The sequence below is a fragment of the Cebidichthys violaceus genome, unplaced genomic scaffold (assembly GCF_023349555.1).
Source record: "Cebidichthys violaceus isolate CVI_PGR_0920_01 unplaced genomic scaffold, fCebVio1.0.p SCAF_3, whole genome shotgun sequence".
NCBI classification, from domain to species: Eukaryota; Metazoa; Chordata; class Actinopteri; order Perciformes; family Stichaeidae; genus Cebidichthys; species Cebidichthys violaceus.
The window spans coordinates 15,873,063-15,890,845 of NW_027176483.1; the positions used below are offsets into that span (position 1 = coordinate 15,873,063).

The 17,783-nt window shown below is 39.2% G+C and overlaps 1 protein-coding gene across 1 annotated transcript in view; it reads right to left on the reverse strand.

The window, feature by feature from the left end:
• Positions 1-5,104: 5,104 nt before the first annotated feature.
• The window catches only part of LOC137881891 (neural-cadherin-like), a 77,853-nt gene continuing 65,174 nt past the window's right edge, over positions 5,105-17,783 (reverse strand). Inside the window, exons 29-33 of the mRNA XM_068724078.1 lie at positions 16,002-16,266; positions 15,176-15,359; positions 13,201-13,451; positions 6,997-7,151; positions 5,105-6,367 (exon numbers count right to left, since the gene is read on the reverse strand). Of these exons, the coding sequence (XP_068580179.1) occupies positions 5,801-6,367; positions 6,997-7,151; positions 13,201-13,451; positions 15,176-15,359; positions 16,002-16,266 (1,422 nt within the window). The 3' untranslated portion in view covers positions 5,105-5,800. The remainder of the gene's footprint in view (positions 6,368-6,996; positions 7,152-13,200; positions 13,452-15,175; positions 15,360-16,001; positions 16,267-17,783) is intronic.

Consider the following 17,783-nt stretch of genomic DNA (forward strand, 5'->3'; position numbering starts at 1 on the left):
TTGCAAGCAGCTCTGTGTGCTTCCCCAGCGGCTCGCTCCAGTGTCACAGCTGTTTAACTCCAGTAATGCCAGCTAATTAAGTATGGTGTAGGGAGACCTACTGGGGCCCCCACGCTTTTGACTTCATACTGGAGACTCCCAGAAGCTCAGGTCAGAAGGCCACAGGCTCTGGACATGAATGATTAATCCTGAAATTGACATTACTCATCAGAGGCTCTTGTTGCTGGTAATAGTTAGCAAAGTTAGACAAGAAGATCTGTTCCAGTCTATTTTTAAGTGATCCTAGGAACAAAGACATACTGGAAATCAAGGGCGAATAATTTAGGGACACAGCTAGGGTATCACACACCCCACACACTTTATTCAGAAGGCAGTATTGGTTCTTTCCACATTTTACAGTCTGAAAACTAAAGTTATATTAGAAAAAATAGACAGTAGAAACTGAACTGCATGCACTGGGACCACAAAGAAACAGCGCCTGCTCAAGCTCCTCAGTCAACTTTGCAACCACAAGCACAGACCTGCATTCAGAGGATGTATTGCTTATAGGTTTATTGACAATGACGGGGTTTCTGAGCAGTCTCCAGAACAGAAGTGCTCGCCATCCAATCGCCGAAAAATGCTGTTCTGGGCAAAATCTCCAGATGTCAAAAGTTGTTGACACCAAATCACAGCATTACCTTTTTGTGCCTCAAGATCTTGGTGTCTTTTTGTGGTATTTTGGGGAGATTGTTTATCATTTCTTAAATACATTTTTAAGTGGTCAACAATGCTTAAATTCAGCACCAAATCTGGTGCCCAGAAATTACTGCAACAATTTATGAGACATTCATGAGCATGGGAATGGTAATGCCTCCATCAAAATATGCGATTTTCATATTTTGATTAATTAACTAATTAATACATTACTTTTTTATTTGTATTTATTATGAGAACAGTTTAACACACAGCTCTGAAGTGCATATCAGATTCATCTTAAGTTTCCCAGCTTTCAGGTGGTCTTCTACATCACTTCTATGTGGTATATCTGTTGACCTCTCCCCCTAAAGATCCTTCCTAAAAGGGACCTAAAAGTCCCCCTTTATTTTTGCAGCTATTCTTTCTCCTTGCAGTACAGGTAGACGTGTTTTTATTGAAGAATAGCTGCTAAAATGCTCCGCTAATTTGATGATTAACATATCTAATTTACTATAAATGTTTCACATTAAACGGTACAAACAGGGAAACAAACAAGAGAGAAACTAAACTTCACACCACAGAGGTTCAGGTCGAAACACAGAGACTTAAACAACAAATATGTTTTGTTAAGGTAAATATTCTCTGTGTTTGTAACATGTTCAACATCAGTTGTGGCTCAGTTTTAATTTACAGCACATAATGAGTGATTTCAAGATTTATGGATATTGATAGTTTCTACAGTGGCTAATCAACCACATTTGGTCTGTAACCCATTCTTAGCATTGTGCTCACTGGAATAATTCTGGACCGTATTACACACAATAGTTGGAAACAAGAGGTGTGTGTGTGTGTCTTTCTTCTTGAGGCAATTGATAGGTTACAACTATTAACAGCGTATCTGCTATTTAAAAAAAAAAAATGTATTTGATTAAAAAGGTCTGATTATTATCCTTGTAATTGAAGGCAGATGCCAGATCCCAATGTCACAGAAATTGGTTATTTAGTGTTTCCTTATAACACACTTTTATACAAGTTTAATTATATTAAAATGATTCATAAATACAACAAACGCAGATCTAAACAAAGATCTATAACAAAAATAGATGGAAATTAATTTAAGTAAAAGATTATCAGTGATTATCCACTTTTTATTTCATACACCAAGGTTGGTTTGAATGTGTGCAACATGGTTCAACTTAAAATGAGATGGTTGCAGATGGACTGGTGCCTACACAATCCTTGGGAACTATGAAAAAGTCTTCCGTTTTGGTCATATCCTGCGTGTCTTTGTCAGTTTATTTATGAACATAATGCAATTCTTTACTTATCCTGTGTCATCATGTTTTTTGTCAAATTGCAATGCCAACTTTTAGGTGCATACTGCCAACAAAGATTTTTATTGTGATATTAGAGATAATAATGTTAAATGGAACATGTTATGATGCAGTCTTTGGGCGGTGATCGTCTCAAGGGCCGCTGCACTTAATCCAATCCCCACGCTTCCTTTTCCAATGTTGATTGAATGAAGTCTGTCATATGACAAAAGTGCTCCAGCATTAAATGTCATGGTTCAGTACACCATAAAAATAGCATCAAAAAGGTCTACAGTCCAATATGGCATAAAAAGTCATAGTCTAGTGACTTTTTTTGAATTCATATTCTATGATCTTTTGTGACTTTTGTTCAACAAACTATGCTATGATTATTTTTTGACTATTTACGACATATTAGACACATCAACACTGGATCAAAACAGGACAGCATGAAAAAATAACTGGTGCACTCAAAGAAAATATCTCTGTTTCTTATTTAGGCAGAGTTCAGTTAAAAATTATATATTTATAGACTTCAGGTGATTGTCTGGGACATTTTTAACATTAGGATGAACATAAAACTCAATATAAAAGATGATACATGTTTGCTTTAAAAAGTTACATGAATAAATGTAGCACTTATATAAAACTCCCAGAGAATGAACAAGATCAACAATAAACAGCTGATTTCTAACCAGAGAAGTGGTTCTTTAAGAAGAGCTGAAAACTACAGCAAAAATCTGAAGTGACAAGATTTGAAAAAACTTGTGGTCCAACACTGAGGATGAAGACATATGAAATGAAAAATAACTGAATCTGTGAAGTCCAATAGCTCAGGGTGATACATGGCTGATTTGAAGACTGGAGGTTGTGTGGTTTAGTGAATTTTTAGGTCCCACAAAGTAAAGAAACTCCTGAGTTTTGGTCCGAAACGCTGCACTCATCTGGATTAGAAATGAATACGACTTTGCATCACATTCACCTATGTACTATATCTTCAACTCCTACAGTGATTACTACACCATCAAAAATATCCACTGCAACAGCTATTATAACATGGCCTACTACAACAGAGCTTCTTAAAGTTTTAATGACTGAGGGCCAATTTAGGGAACCAGCATATGTTTGTTGGCTGCACATATTATGAAATAGCATCTTATGAATTTTTACATTTTTCTTGTTACTTTTCTGTGAGTTTTTTTAATGAACATTTTTCAACTTTCTTTTTACTTTTTTTGACATACTGTACTATGACTTTTTTCAACATGTACTGAGACATTTTATACAGACTACAGAATAATTTGTTTTAGGACCTGTTTTGATATACTATACAAATTAATTTTTTAGACTGATATACTATAAGTGATTTTTTATAACTTTTTTTCACTTACTATACTAACAACTTTTTAACAACTTTTTTTTGTGATTTTTATTACTTACTATACTATGATTGTTTTCAACATTCTATACTATGATTTATTTGACATACTAAACTATGAATTTTCTTTATTTTTTTTTACTTTTTTGTACACTTTATACCATATCTTTTTTTGTGTCTTTTTTGACATACTATACTATGACTTTTTCTATATACTCAACGATGATTTTTTTTACAACTTTTTCCAAATAATTTACTTTGTCTTTTAAATGGCTTTTGTTTGACATACTCTGACTTTTTTTAGAATTACTTTACTATGACTTTTATGACTTCATTAAGTACTTCATAAAGTGTTTGTTACATTTCTTTGGCTTGCTATTCCATAATGTTTTATGGCATTTCCTGACATACATTGAATTTTGTATGTCTCTTTTATGGCATGCTATACTATGATATTCTTATGGCATACTATACTATGACATTTTTATACTATTGTTGGTAACTACACTATTACTTTTTTGGTATATACTTTATAATGAAAGATTTCTGGAATATTAGAAACAATAATCAAAATATCGACAAAATATTTTGCTTCACTGGTGTTTCCGTACTCTGAGTTCGTCCAGCATCCTCAGATTGTATTAGTTCTTGTCTCAGAGGTTACTGAGATGCTTCTGATAAGCCTCCCTGTGGTTCTCCAGGTTCGCTTCCAGCGTTTTTGGAGGACAGAGTAAACACATTACAGACACACAATCATTTTAATACAAAAATCATGTTTCCAGCTGGGCCAAGACGGTAGTGTTTGTCAGATCAATCTCTCCTTACCTTGATGCCCTTGTCTCCATTCAGTCTGCTGCTCCGCCCGTCTGTGTCTTTTCTCAAAGAACAAACAAATAAGACAAACGAGCCCTTAATGGGCTAATGCAAGCTTCAGGTATTCTGAAGTTGTGGACATCAGAGATAATGATATTGGGCAGTGTTAATCACACGGAATGATGTCTGAACGTCCATAACAGACCATATCCTAATTTCATCATAAATGAATGAATGGAAATGACAATAACTTTAAACAATCTGTATAAAATCGTTAACGTGGTAGCAGTATCTAATACAGTGGAGCTTGGAGTGTCTAAAATCTTGAGCAAATTTTATTTTTGATGTATATCCCAAAGTATAAAAGCAATAAACACTGTTTATTATTGTATTCTCTGTTACATATTAACATGAAAAAGAATGCATTTTACTCTTCATTTTACACATTTTGCTTTAGTGCACCACCTTTATTGTTACTATACAGTTTCAACTGTGCCAACATACCATCATATAATACCTCCAGTAAAAGTAACTTTCTTTTAAAAAGGTGTCAGTGGTAAATTTACACTTATGACAACTTTGGGTTTAAAAGCCTCTGGGATCTACTTTTATGATAAATACATACTTTGATATTGCTATTTCTTTGAGGTGTAGGGCTGATATCACAACATTATTTGTGCAAATTTGAACTGAATCCAACCGGTGAAAAATTACATGATATTAAGTACCAAAAACCATCTCCAGAGGTTTTAATCTGCACTTTTCACCTATGGGGTAAGTCATTATTGAACCATTTTATCACTTTTTTCTATACAACATATGTTTGTTACAACAATCATAATCAAAATTGTGAAAAAAACATGATTATGTTTTGTACTGGGTATCTGAAAAACTAAAGCCCTTCAGAGGATGTGCCCACCACCACCTCACCTTTGAAATCCGAATCCAGCCCATGCTGGTAATACAGAGAAGAAGTATTCATGTGTAGGTAATAAGACAGCTGTCTTACTTTACTTTGTGTCTGCTAAGCTTTATGCCAAAAAAAACCCATTTGATGATGAAAGTTGGCTTGAACTTCAAAAACGAGAGATTTGACGATCACTAGTGTGAACTGGTGTTGGAATAAGATCAAGCTTGAAATATTATCAAAGATAATTATTTATTTAAAAGGAAATAGATAATACAAATGAAACAAAATCATTTTTCACAAATGATTTCATGAGTCATTAATGGCAACAAGAATCCAGCTCTCTCACAGGAAACTCATTTGCCGTCTTGCTTGCAGACATTACTCTTATGAGTTTTATGACATGAATAGTTTTGACACAGGGCGCTTTCGAAAAGTGCTTTCTGTGGAGTAAATACTGTACAGTGCAATGCCAAGTAAACAATACATCACATCTGATCATTCATTGGTAAACATGTTTTATATCAAAGAACGTAAATGTTCAAAGTTTCATCAATACAGTACATTTATAGTAGACTTCACATAGACCCTGGGCAACCTCCCAGTCTCAGAGAATTTCACATTTAATTATCTCCCTTTGGAATTCCACCAACGCTTTCTGATTTGTGTTGCTTTTCTGCAACTTTCAGTTCTGTTTCTCCGAGTGCAGCCTCACCCGCTCTTCTCACAGTTCAGCTGCCCTCTGCTCTCTTTCAGTTTGTCTTTCTGGCCCTCCGGAGTCTTGGAGTCTCCTCTCAAATCGCTAACCACAGCTCGGAGGGTTTTGAACCTGTCCAGCCGGGTGCTCTGGGCTGCCTGAAGCCTGACCTCTGAACCCTGAGATGTACTGAGGGAGCTGAGGGAGCGCACCGCCGCCAGGCCGCGCTCCTTTCCGGAGGGACGGCGCGGTGTGGTCATGGTGCCGAGCTCCCCCGGGTGCTCCATGTCCCTAATGACCTCACACAGGTAGCGGGCCAAGTCCTGGCTGGAGAAGGAGAGGGTTTTCTGGGAGCGGCGGAAGGGCAGAGGGGACGGCAGGGTTTCTGTCTCTGATGGGGGAATGGCCAGACGCAGGGCTATAGCTGCGCTGCCATTCCCATTAGACACCCCCTTCTTAATGTTGTCCTGGGGAAGCTTAGTCTGCGGGTAGGAGATGATGCTTTGTGGGTAGCTGTACCGGAGGGACTGTGCTGGGCTGGGTTGGAGAGAGCGCTGCAGCTCCACCATATTAAAGGCATTCTGAGAGACCGACAGAGAGGAAAGCAGAGCACAAAGGAAGGACAGAAGACAAGAATAGAGACATTTTTTTCCTGTGTTCCTTTTTTTGGAATTTAAGAGATAATGAAAATAACATTGCCATATGACACCAATTTGTGCTCAGAGCAGTATAACTAGTTAATGCTTCTGCTAACAAATGAACCTGATCCTCAGACTAAGACTGAGCTCCACCATGTAGGAAGAGATGTTGGCATCAAAGGCACCATTGATTAGCCAAGTAATTAATTATCTGATTGCAGAGGGGGGTGAAAACTGCTAGCACTATTAAAACAGAGGCATTAGCAGCTATTGGTGTCTACATGCTTAATTTTAGCTAATTGACTCACATTCCTAGATCTCCAGGGAGCTGATATTTGATTTTAATTTCAGGGCACCAACAAACACCCTGTCCCTGTTTGCTGGTTTAGATTATGTTCTATCTTATTTGTATTCTCATTATCCTTTCAAAAAGTCCTGAAAGATTGTACGGCATTTAAAACACATAAAAATGGAAATGAGAACTTACAGCAGTGCAATGTTTGTGTTCAGTGTTTTGTTTACTGTCCTTGCCTGAGTTGCAAATATAAATACCAGCATGTGCATAAGTTTACCTGGTCTTGCTCCCCTCCACCTTCCTCGTCGTAGTTGAGCACATTTTCACGGATGTCCTCCCACTCGCCGTGGTGTGCAGACACATGGTACACACCCTCCTTCAGGCCCTTGTGTCTCCTCCAGCAGGAGTAGAGGAACAGGCCCAGCATCAACACTGAGGGGTGCCAGAGAGCCGGTTAACTCAGCGGGAGCACACTCACATAATTGTATGGAGATAGTGAGGAGAAAAACACATATTCTTAGGTGTACATGAAATTGACAACGTGAGCGGAGAGTGATGATACAAACACTGACATACTTGGCACTGGCTGGACAATGTGAATATACACATTTTTTTGTCTAATGTAAAATAACACCAAACATCACTCTAAACAGATAGATAATATAGACTACAACATACTAAATTGATTTTCCATCACATTCATTTGTCCTGTAAGACCCATCAGTTGCACTGACTGTACAGTTAAGACGTACTAATGGAACTTACATGGAAACAGAGGCACCACCTTTCCACCTATTCCCATTGATGTTGCATCTTTGTTTCCTGTCTTATCAAAGACCGCAGTTCCTTGGAAACCTATTAACTGAATTTGTACTCCTCCCAGCTTAAACTCAAAGCCTTGGTGGCTTTGCTGAAGGTGGAAAGGAATGCTGCAGGAGCCGAGCAGTAAAGGTTCTGAAGCATTCACATCAATCACAGCTATTGTGTGCTGAATTATACAGCATGCTGGACTGACCTTTAAAGTCCATTAATCTCAACCAATATTTTTCTCCCATCTGCCATTCCTTTTTTTCCCTTTCTCCCATCCTCGCTATCTGTTTTTACTGGTTCACGCTCTGTCTTTTTTAATCAGTAATTCTTGTATTTGTTTCTCTGTATTGGAACTTACTGTCTGTCCTCTTCCCTTCCCCGCTCTTTAAGTCTCTCACGGTTCGTGTTTTTCAGTCCCTCTCTGGCCTCTGTCTGGCCTCTGCTTTTATCTCTCACACATAGATGGGATCCATTTAAAGTAGAATGGTTTATATGGTGTGTGCTAAGTATCAGTTTAATTGGAAATCTTCTGAGAAATGCAAGGTAATCACATTAGTCTGGATTTTTTAAAGTAATTGCTTCGAAAGAGAAGAATGCACCAACGGCTCTGTGGGGTCACACTACCAGGCAGATATTCATAAACATCGACAGAAAAACAACTCCCCGGAAGCTAATCTCTGCGAAAAAAATGTATTATCTCAATTAAAAATCATCATCTCTATTTATTCACTGCCTGGAACATCTTTAACACCCCAGCTGCAACACTTTTTTTTAATGCTGCTCTGATATTATATAGAAAGAGAGAGATTTTCTTTACTATGGGGTGGAGGGAATGCTGTATTGATAAACCGATCTGGCTCCCTCACCGCTGCGCCGGAGCGCCCTCGCAGAAAACGCAAGAATCTTGATGAGGCCCGGCGCCAAGCAGACGCCGGCCCTCCTTCTGGCCCCCAGAATTACCCGCTTCGAGGTGCTGCCCGCAGGCCTGCGCTCACCTCAACCCTCAACGCCTGAGCTGATCTTCTACACATCAATATAGGTAGGGGGTTCGATACACAACACAGAGGTAAGCAAGCCCTCCACCACACAAACACACACACACACACACACACACACACACACACACACACACACACACAAACACAAACACACTAGCTACCTGCAGAAAAACTTTGCCCCTATATGCCTGCAGCCACTACTGCCTAGAGTTGTGTGTGTGCAGCTACATTCCAGTGAGATCAATATCACTCAGGGCGGAGAACAAACATCACAGTCATTCATCAATCCATAATGCTGCTGCCTCTCTGCCCTCTAACCGATACTATGAGCATGGTATTATGATGTTATCCTGGACCGGACTGTGCATTATGAATGACCGTTGAGTAAACAACTACAACACAGTATGATCAAAACACTTAACCCTTTCGCTGTAGCTCCAGTCTGAGGTTAATGAGAAAAAATGAACTGCAAGGTAGACGAAACATCAATGGGAGGTTCAGGGAAAAGAAAAATGACGAACGAGCAGAAGGAAATGAGACAGATGAGTGATGGTGGAGAGTTGAGGAAAATCATTTATTTATAAATCTTTCGGGGAATAAAAGGTACAGGCACTTTACATGATCGCTTGGCATCCAGAGCCCATATGGGAAGCTAATTTCTTCCATTCTTCAAAAACTAGAATGTCAGATTTGATGTTGGATTAATGAGGCTTGGTCAGAAAACCCCTCATCTGGTTCTGTCAATAGCACATGCTCAACTCACATTCTGGTCAGTCTGTGAAGGCTTATGTAAAACTCAATAATGGATGATCATTTTAACTTTTAATGCACGTTGAGGCAGAGAAAGAGTCCCCCTTTAATTTTGCACCCAGCTAGCAGTCTCGCTTAGTGCAGCGAGTCTGTAGAGTGTGTAGGCTATTTATGGAAGCAGCTCCTGTGGTGATGAGGGTCATCATGAAACAACTATTGTAGAACCACATGTTCATTAAATCACTGGATTAATCTTGTGTCCACATTCAGGACCCTTGATCATGAAGTAAAACTGGTTCTTCTTTTTGCTTTCACGTTGAGAGAAATAATTGTTAAGCTTATTTTATTCCCTTTTTAAAGGTGTGAAAATGTAATTACTATACAGTCATCAAAGACGGCTCTTTCCAGTCTGAATTGTATTACTGAACAGACGGTGATTCTTGGTGAGGTGAAAAATTTAAACCTTGAATATAAATGCCTCATCAGCGACAGCGGGCAAGCCACTTAAATGGACTGCACCTTTCTTTAGTTGGCATGCAAGCAACACATGAATTTTCATGAACGATGCCAAGGCCACACTTTATCATCTTTGAATTCATTATCAAATACTGAAGACCGCTTTATGCATTTCACTCTCAAGTGTCAGAATAACTGATGTCCCAATACTAGCCACATGCCCTGGAGGGAACATTGAGTCAGTTATAGAGGCAGAGACAGTGTATTGAATTGCCCAAGCGTTTTATAAGCCTGTCTCTGAAAGAAAGACTCATAAACAGCACTGTGGCCCTAGTGAGTGCATCAACGTGAGAGACACTCATACACATGCACATACATTTGTCCTTCTATCTTTGTGAGGACCAGAAAATCCCATTTTCTTAGCTATAATGCTTTTAAGTAACACAACTAACTCATCCCTGTCCTGGACCTTAACAATGAATTAAAGGGACAGTTCATATTTTCTGTAGAGACATCAATGCATATACATTTAAAAAGGCCCTGCTGGCAGCAGATGTGGTATTGAATTTTGGTCCTAGTAAATCTTACGACAGCTTATGACACCATCAATCATGCCATTTTACTGCACAAGTGGGACAGTGTCATCAGCACTTAACTGGTTAAGGTCTAGAGCTGAGACATTAGCTGATTAATCGGTTTGTCAGTCAACAGAAAATTAATCAGCAACTATATTGATAACTGATTAATTGTTTTGGCTTTTCTCCAAAAAAAATACAATTTGAATATATTTGGGTTTTGGACTCTATAGATATCACTGAAAGGCTCTAAAACCCTTGAAAAAAATAATTGATTCATAAACAGAATCCTCAAAGCTCTGTTTTGCTCACTTTTACTTTGTCCTTCTTTTTAGACCTCTGAATTGAATTCAATTTAGATGCAGAGAAAAATAAAGTGTTTCAACATGCTTTCCTCAACTAAGAAATATATCCCAAATATGTTTTTAAGTACTCCATATCTGAAAAGGGTGACCCAGATATTCATAGTCTTGCTTAAAATCACTATGTACTCAGTCATAAATCAAAACTTAAAAATTCAGCAGCTATGCTCAACAGAGACGAAGAGACCACATAACCCTCAGCTCATACTTATGGATTTTAAGATTCTACTCCTCACCTATAAGCAGTCAGTGGTTACGTTCTGGTCTATAATTTCTGAACTCATGACCCCTTATATATAAGAAAGCAGCCTTGGATCAGCCTAAGTCAAAGTCTTCAAAGGGAGGCTTTTTCAGTGAAGGCCCTCAAATATCCACGCTTGAGGCTTACCAATTCATTTTTTACTTTGAAATGTTTCATAAAAACTTCCTTTTTGTTCTCACTTGATTCTTTTCTGCACAATCATACACTCTTGTGAAGTGAACTTTCATATTCACATCACTGCCTCAATCTGGTGCTTGTTGTGTGATGTATTCATTAATTTGCCATATTTATCACAGTTTGAATTTTTTAATGGCAGCTTATTTTTTTGCCTCAAAACAATCCGGTCTCATTCCAACTCGTCAAATATCAACGGTTGGTCAGTGCCCTTCAATGTCTGATACCGATGCACCGGGCTTTCAACTCCAATCTAAACCCACCTGTTGTCATAATTGGACGATCAGACCAACTGCGTAGAATAAAGAGAGAGATAGCCCACAGAGCGGCTAGGAGCGGTGGTGGATGGATCAAACAAACACAGGACTCTCGTCCAGTAGACTGCCAGACAGGTCGATAGACACCTGGGTCGTTAGTAAGTCAAGTTAACGTCAATCTTGCTTGTTCCTTAACCCTTAAGTGATTTTGTTGCCTAAACATATCTTCCAGTGAAGACAGAAATTTATTTTGAAAAGACACTATGCATGTCACAAAGGAAAACTGACACATCGTCCTGGCCACATCCACAACCGATGCTAGAGGGGTACCGAGAGCATCATAGTTTGAAGCTTAGGACACCGGTATTTGACAAGCTTGGAGTGAAAACGTGTTGCTATAAAACAATGCATAAAGTTCAAGTAAATAACTTTGATAAAGCTGTCAAAAATATGACAACAAAAAGCAAGTTTGTTTTCATGAACATACCTGTTTCAGCCTGTTATATGGCTTTGATGTAATATTTTCACTGGTTGAAGCATTTATCATTTATAATGTGTCAATCGAAGGCCACACTAACAACCCCTCCACTTGACACTGTGTCAAGACTGTAGTTAGTTTTACTTCTAGTCACAAGATATGCCGTAATGTTTATTTTTCAAATACCTCAACAAAGAGCTCAAGACCACATTACCACATACTTAATATTGAAGACATAGTCCTCCGTGGGCAGCCATTGAAGTGGTTTATTTTGTATTAATAGGATGTAAATAGCAAGCTGGTACATTATCCTCCAGCTTGCATGCGTTTTAAAATACACAATGAACAAATAGTTTCAAGTTTCAAGTTTTGAGAGGAGACACAAACATGCTGTTTGCTGTTTTCTGCATTTTGGCACAAATTATTCTGTAGATTGTCCTGTTTGCTATTGTTCTTTTTTTCTTGCATGCCGCTCACTACACGACCTCTGACCAAAGGAATCAGCCCCATGCTGGTCCATATCATATCACTATGAGACAGACCGTATTCTACATCTAACCCTTAGCTTAAGGTTACCCTTGAATAACCCTAATTAAAGTAAAAGACAATAAAAAGCTGTCCTTACTTTGGCAGTTTTTCTTGATGTAAGTGATCCCTGATTACAGCTCCAAAAGAGTGTACATAGTAGTGCATGGACAGTATGGACACATTTAGGGGGACTTGGGAAAACAGAAATGTACACAGAAATGTGGAAGGAAAGGCAAGAAAAAACACATCAAGGGAGTAAAATGAGAGGATGGTGGGATATAAAATAAGTTGGACACATAAAAAGAAAGGCTGAGAGGGAAATTGACTGCTGAAGTCAGAGCATAACATTGGAAAAGACAGGGGACACAGAAGTGATGAGAAATAAAGAAAAACACATAAAGAAGCTGCCCGATTCTCCGGGGACTTTAACAGCTTCCCTGTGAATCATAAATTAATATATACAATGTTTCCCTCCCTGCTACTCTATCAGTTTTGTTTCATGTTTCCACCAACCTCCCATGGAGAAATCACATCCTGGTACAACTCAAGAGATCAATACGGCTACAAGATACAATATGTGTATGTAGATTTCACAGAACCAAAAAGGAGTGGAAAACAGATAAAACCGTGGATGTTACAGACAAAACCAAACATAATGTTATACCAAGAAGATGAGAAGGAACACAAATAAAAACACAAGATGAAAATCAATGTATTGAAGATGAAAAAGAAGGAAAATGGCAGACAAAAACATACATAAAATAAACAGGAGAAGAGACGATGACACGAGTGGTTACCACAGGTAGAAGAGGACGTAGTCGACATAGCTACCTAGAAAGGCCAGGACACATATGCTGATGGCGAACATGGAGCTGAGGCTGAGGCTGTTGCTGTCCTCATTGTGGAACATGGCGAGCGTCACCTCACAGTGGCGTCCCCGGTAGCCCTCGCTGCAGCGGCACGAGTATCGTGATGGAGAGTGAGCCACACAGGTGCCGTGGCGACACGGCCGGCTGGCGCACAGCGTGTAGACACACACTTTGCCCAGGGAGTTCTCTTTGGTCATGTGGCCCGGAGGGCACCTGTGCAGAGCGGAGACAGCAGTGTAAAGCAAAGACAAGAGGCCCTTGGGAAGCTGTCAGATAAAAGGAACATCGAGTTCTACAGAGCTATGACACCTAAGCAGACAGTGTAAAATTAAATCTCTTAGGAGTTACAGTCCTTAAACCAGATTCAAAGATATGCTCTTTGAAGGTTACAAAGTGTCGACTGTACTGTATAAAAACAAGAGAGAAAAGAAACTGAGAAGCTGAGATTGGCTTTGCAGTGGTAGTTCCACAGTATATTTGTACAAAACATCCCCCGGATATCATTCAACCCTGCCCCCTGCTTCTCACAGCGCTTTGTAACCTGAGGCTGTGCTGCCATCACAGAATATGGATAGGGTGTGGAAAGTCCCACACTGTTTCGGAGTCTTGAAATCACAGCCAGGAGACTTAGTGGTCCTGCAGAGTTAAAAGGGACAGCCGAGACTGTGACAGTCGCCGCTGTTCGACACTATTCTCTCAGGTTGACACTGTTATACACACAGTGTAACAGGGGCTGAAGTCAGCCAAGCTGCCATCTGGTGGACACTTTGAAACTTTGATCATATCATTATACTTTCACATATACGCACAAACTGTGCTTTTTTAATAGTACTGTATCACTTGTTTTGATCACTGCTTGATTTTTTGTATTTATGTTTTTGTGTATTTAGAAATTGGAGCTTGTGATTTCGTTATTGTTAATAAATGTTTTACTAATGTTGATAGATAATTCATATGCCATTAATGAGAACAACGTTAAGGTTAACCAGTTTTGCATTTATGTAAATTATCATTTATAAATATCCATGTCAGTAGTACATTAATACATGTATAATAAGGCAAACCATTGAGTATACACTTGTACATATTAATAAACTGCGCTGGATTTTTGATGGAAAGGTTTTTCTTATTGATGTCTTATAAGTTATCTAAAAAATAGAATATTAGTAAATGATTAATTAAATGTCACTAAAGTCATTAGTTAGAGCTTATAAACCCTTTTGAAAAAAAAGACAACAAAGAAAGAATTTCTTGTTATATTTGTCAGTATTTTTTAATTGTTTAGATTATTGGTCTTAATATTAGCAGCAATTTTAGCAAACTATGCTATTAAATAAAGTATGGTATTGATATTTTTTACATTATTATACTTGGTTGTCTGTCTTTGTAACATAGATGGTTAAATTATTTTTCCAGGCTGTTCCTTTTGACTTATTTGTATTTTCGTGCCTGCAATCTTAGGCATGTAAATTCACCTGCAATCTTATCTTCTCTGCGTTTTTTTTTTTTTTTTTTTTATTTTGGGGGGGGGGGGGGGTTATATGTTACTTTGAAAACTTGTACATATTAATATCAATTCCTTGTTTATACCTAAAAAATTATAATAAATAGCATTTAACCTAATGTGACCAGTTGTTAATATTGTTAATATTAATATTAGTATAACTTGACATTTAAAGCTCCTTTCCAAAAGGTTATATTGTTCTATTTACCTGCTGAAGGAAATCTATACTGTGCAAGTGTGTGGGTCTTGATGTCATTTGTTTTTGCAAAAATTGCAAGTTGAGTGCTGGCGTTAGTAATTTTATTATAAGCAAGGCTGTGGTATGCAGGCGTGGTCTCTGGATGTATGTGTGTAAATGTGTACAGATCGTGCCTGCATACTGTATGGTGTCATTAACACCCTGGGTTGCTTATTCCGTATGTATTTAGAGCACCTGCACTCATAGTGTCTCCAGAGGTCCACACAGACCAAGGGAGGGGAGCAGTGATGTTTCCTGCAGGCTTCTGAATAGCAGCCAACAGAGACGCCCTGCGAAGTGACCACCTGAAGCCCCTCTGTAGACTGCTCCCCTCCCAGAGGGATGGAGCGGCCGTTAAATCTCACATCTCGCAAACAACCTGGAGGAATGAGGAAGAAAGAAAGAAAAACTGAGTTTACAATGCCAAAAGACACTCGAAGACACCTGTCCTCGGGCAAAATCTTTTGTGGACATGCATTTACACCATGGCAGGGCTGTAAACTCAAACACACCGACACTCACATTGACACACATAAACATACTCGCTGACACACTTGCGCGCATGCAAACACACAAACAGCCTGAGGCTAAGCTGTCAGCATGGACTTCTTTTTTTTGCAGGATATTTTCTCTGTTGGGTAGTTTGCTCACTCTGTGGGAAGCATGAGGCTCTAACACATCATTTAAATACAGATCAGTTCCACAGACTCCCTTTCTCTCATCCATTTGAAACAAAGGAATCAAACACCTTTGGATTAGGTTGTGAAATGTAGAAGCACCAGTGAGTGGTAAAGATAAACACTGAATTACTTAAACGTCCATTCATTTGAACAGGTATACAAGTTAACTGTCCACTCCTTTCAGTATGCTTTTGCCAATTAATCTTTTAACAACTTAACTTGTTGATTCATACAACACATCCATTGATTCTTCCACTCAACATGAATTAATTTGTTCACTTTTAAACCAAATATATACTCATTCAGTCTCATTAAACCAAAGCACGTAAGCAGCCACCTACCGAGGAAGCTCCGGTTGTGTCCTGAGGGAAAAGAGTTTCCAAGCATCACCACGGAGGGGTCAATAATGATCTCCTGACTCCGCCCAGGTGAGGCTGTAACCTCTCGCCGTCCTCCACCTCCGTCCAGTCGCAGCGTGAACTCTCTGCCATACCGATCCAGCTCCACCTCGTGCCACTCTCCATCACTGAGGCGATGGTAGGGCAGTGTCAGGTTGTAGTCTCCATCTCCGAGGTTGTAGAAAACAGCCAGCAGGCCCTGAATAACCTGAGGCACACAGTGGAGCTTTGCTGATTAGAAATGTAATCATTCAAACAGACAAGAGAACCAAAAGAAGCAAGACATAATACAGATGAGTTTATGTGTTATGGATGGGCTCCAGATTTATTACTGGACTGCATGGGGGAGACTTTTGCATTGCTAAAACAAGCTGGTCTGTTTTGTCATCGATCAGGATATCAAGGCTTGGAATAGTTGTGTGAATAAAAAAGTAAAATGGGGTGACACAAATTCTAAACAGACAGACCTGGACTCCTGCCATATTGTGCTGTGTTGATGAGTAAAAACAGATCTTGAGCATAACAACATCATAAGAAGTAGGCCAGCTCCCGTGGTGAAAGAAAAGGAAGCAAAGGTTGGACAAGACAAGACGTGTTATCCAACTACCAAGAACAGACTCTCTGTGGTGAACCTGACAGAAAAAATGGTATGAAAATTTCAGTTGTGAAAATTAATTTAGCAATTTTGCAGCTATGATGCTTTGCAGAGCTGCCGTACACATCGCTGCATGGCAGAAGCCAGAGGATCCCAAAGGGAAGGTATACAAGAAACAACAATTATCTTCAGCAGTTAAGGATGAGCGAACACAATGGACCCAACCAATGAGGGGCTCCCATAACTGCAGCTTGTACATGTCCAAAGCTTAATTGGAAACAGTGGGGCAAGATAATTCACATTCAGCCCAGCCTGCATTAACTATTGCTCCCTCAGCATGGGCATTTCAAATGCGTCTCCCCCACTGGACACACACACACACAGACACACACACGCACATACACACACTTACAGTAAAAGCTGACTTTGCTCTCCCTACTGCCTCATCCTGCCCTCAAGTCCACAACAAAAATGAGCAAAGGACAAAGGACTCAATCAATACTCAGAAAAAAAAATCTGATTATATAAACTTTCTGCAGCGCCCCCAGAGATCTACGCAATCACCATTAAGCACAACATGTTCAAATGTATTTCTGAAGTCTGAATTTCTGCAACTTTAAACTCAAGTCACATTTAATGCACACAAAAAAATGAAAGGCTATGATTTTAGAGTTTTACTGTTCTTAAGGGTCACTGGTCTTTGACAAAGTAGTGCATGCCAGTCGCTCTGAAGAAACTCCTTCACACACTGCATTAGATGAGTGTTTTCTTCACAGAGACACCATACTCCTTGGAGAGCTGCATGTTGTTTATACCCAGCTAGCCTTCGGTAACCTTTGTGTGAAAGTGTGGTTATTTATTCAGTGTGCACTCTATCCCATATCTACCCTTAAGAAAAAAAGGGGAGAGAGACAGCCCTTTAAATTAGGGCTTGTTGTCGGCAAATACACCAGGCTTGAGCTCAAGTGTTTCTAAGAGCTTTGAGACAACCGGCTGAAAATGTTTCAGCATGCTGCCACAGACAGACATCAGATGCTTTATACAGCTCACCAATTCAACTCCAGAGAGGGTTTCACAGCCCGCATACAGTAAAGGCTACAGCCTTTTCCTATTTCTGTCACTGTGGGACT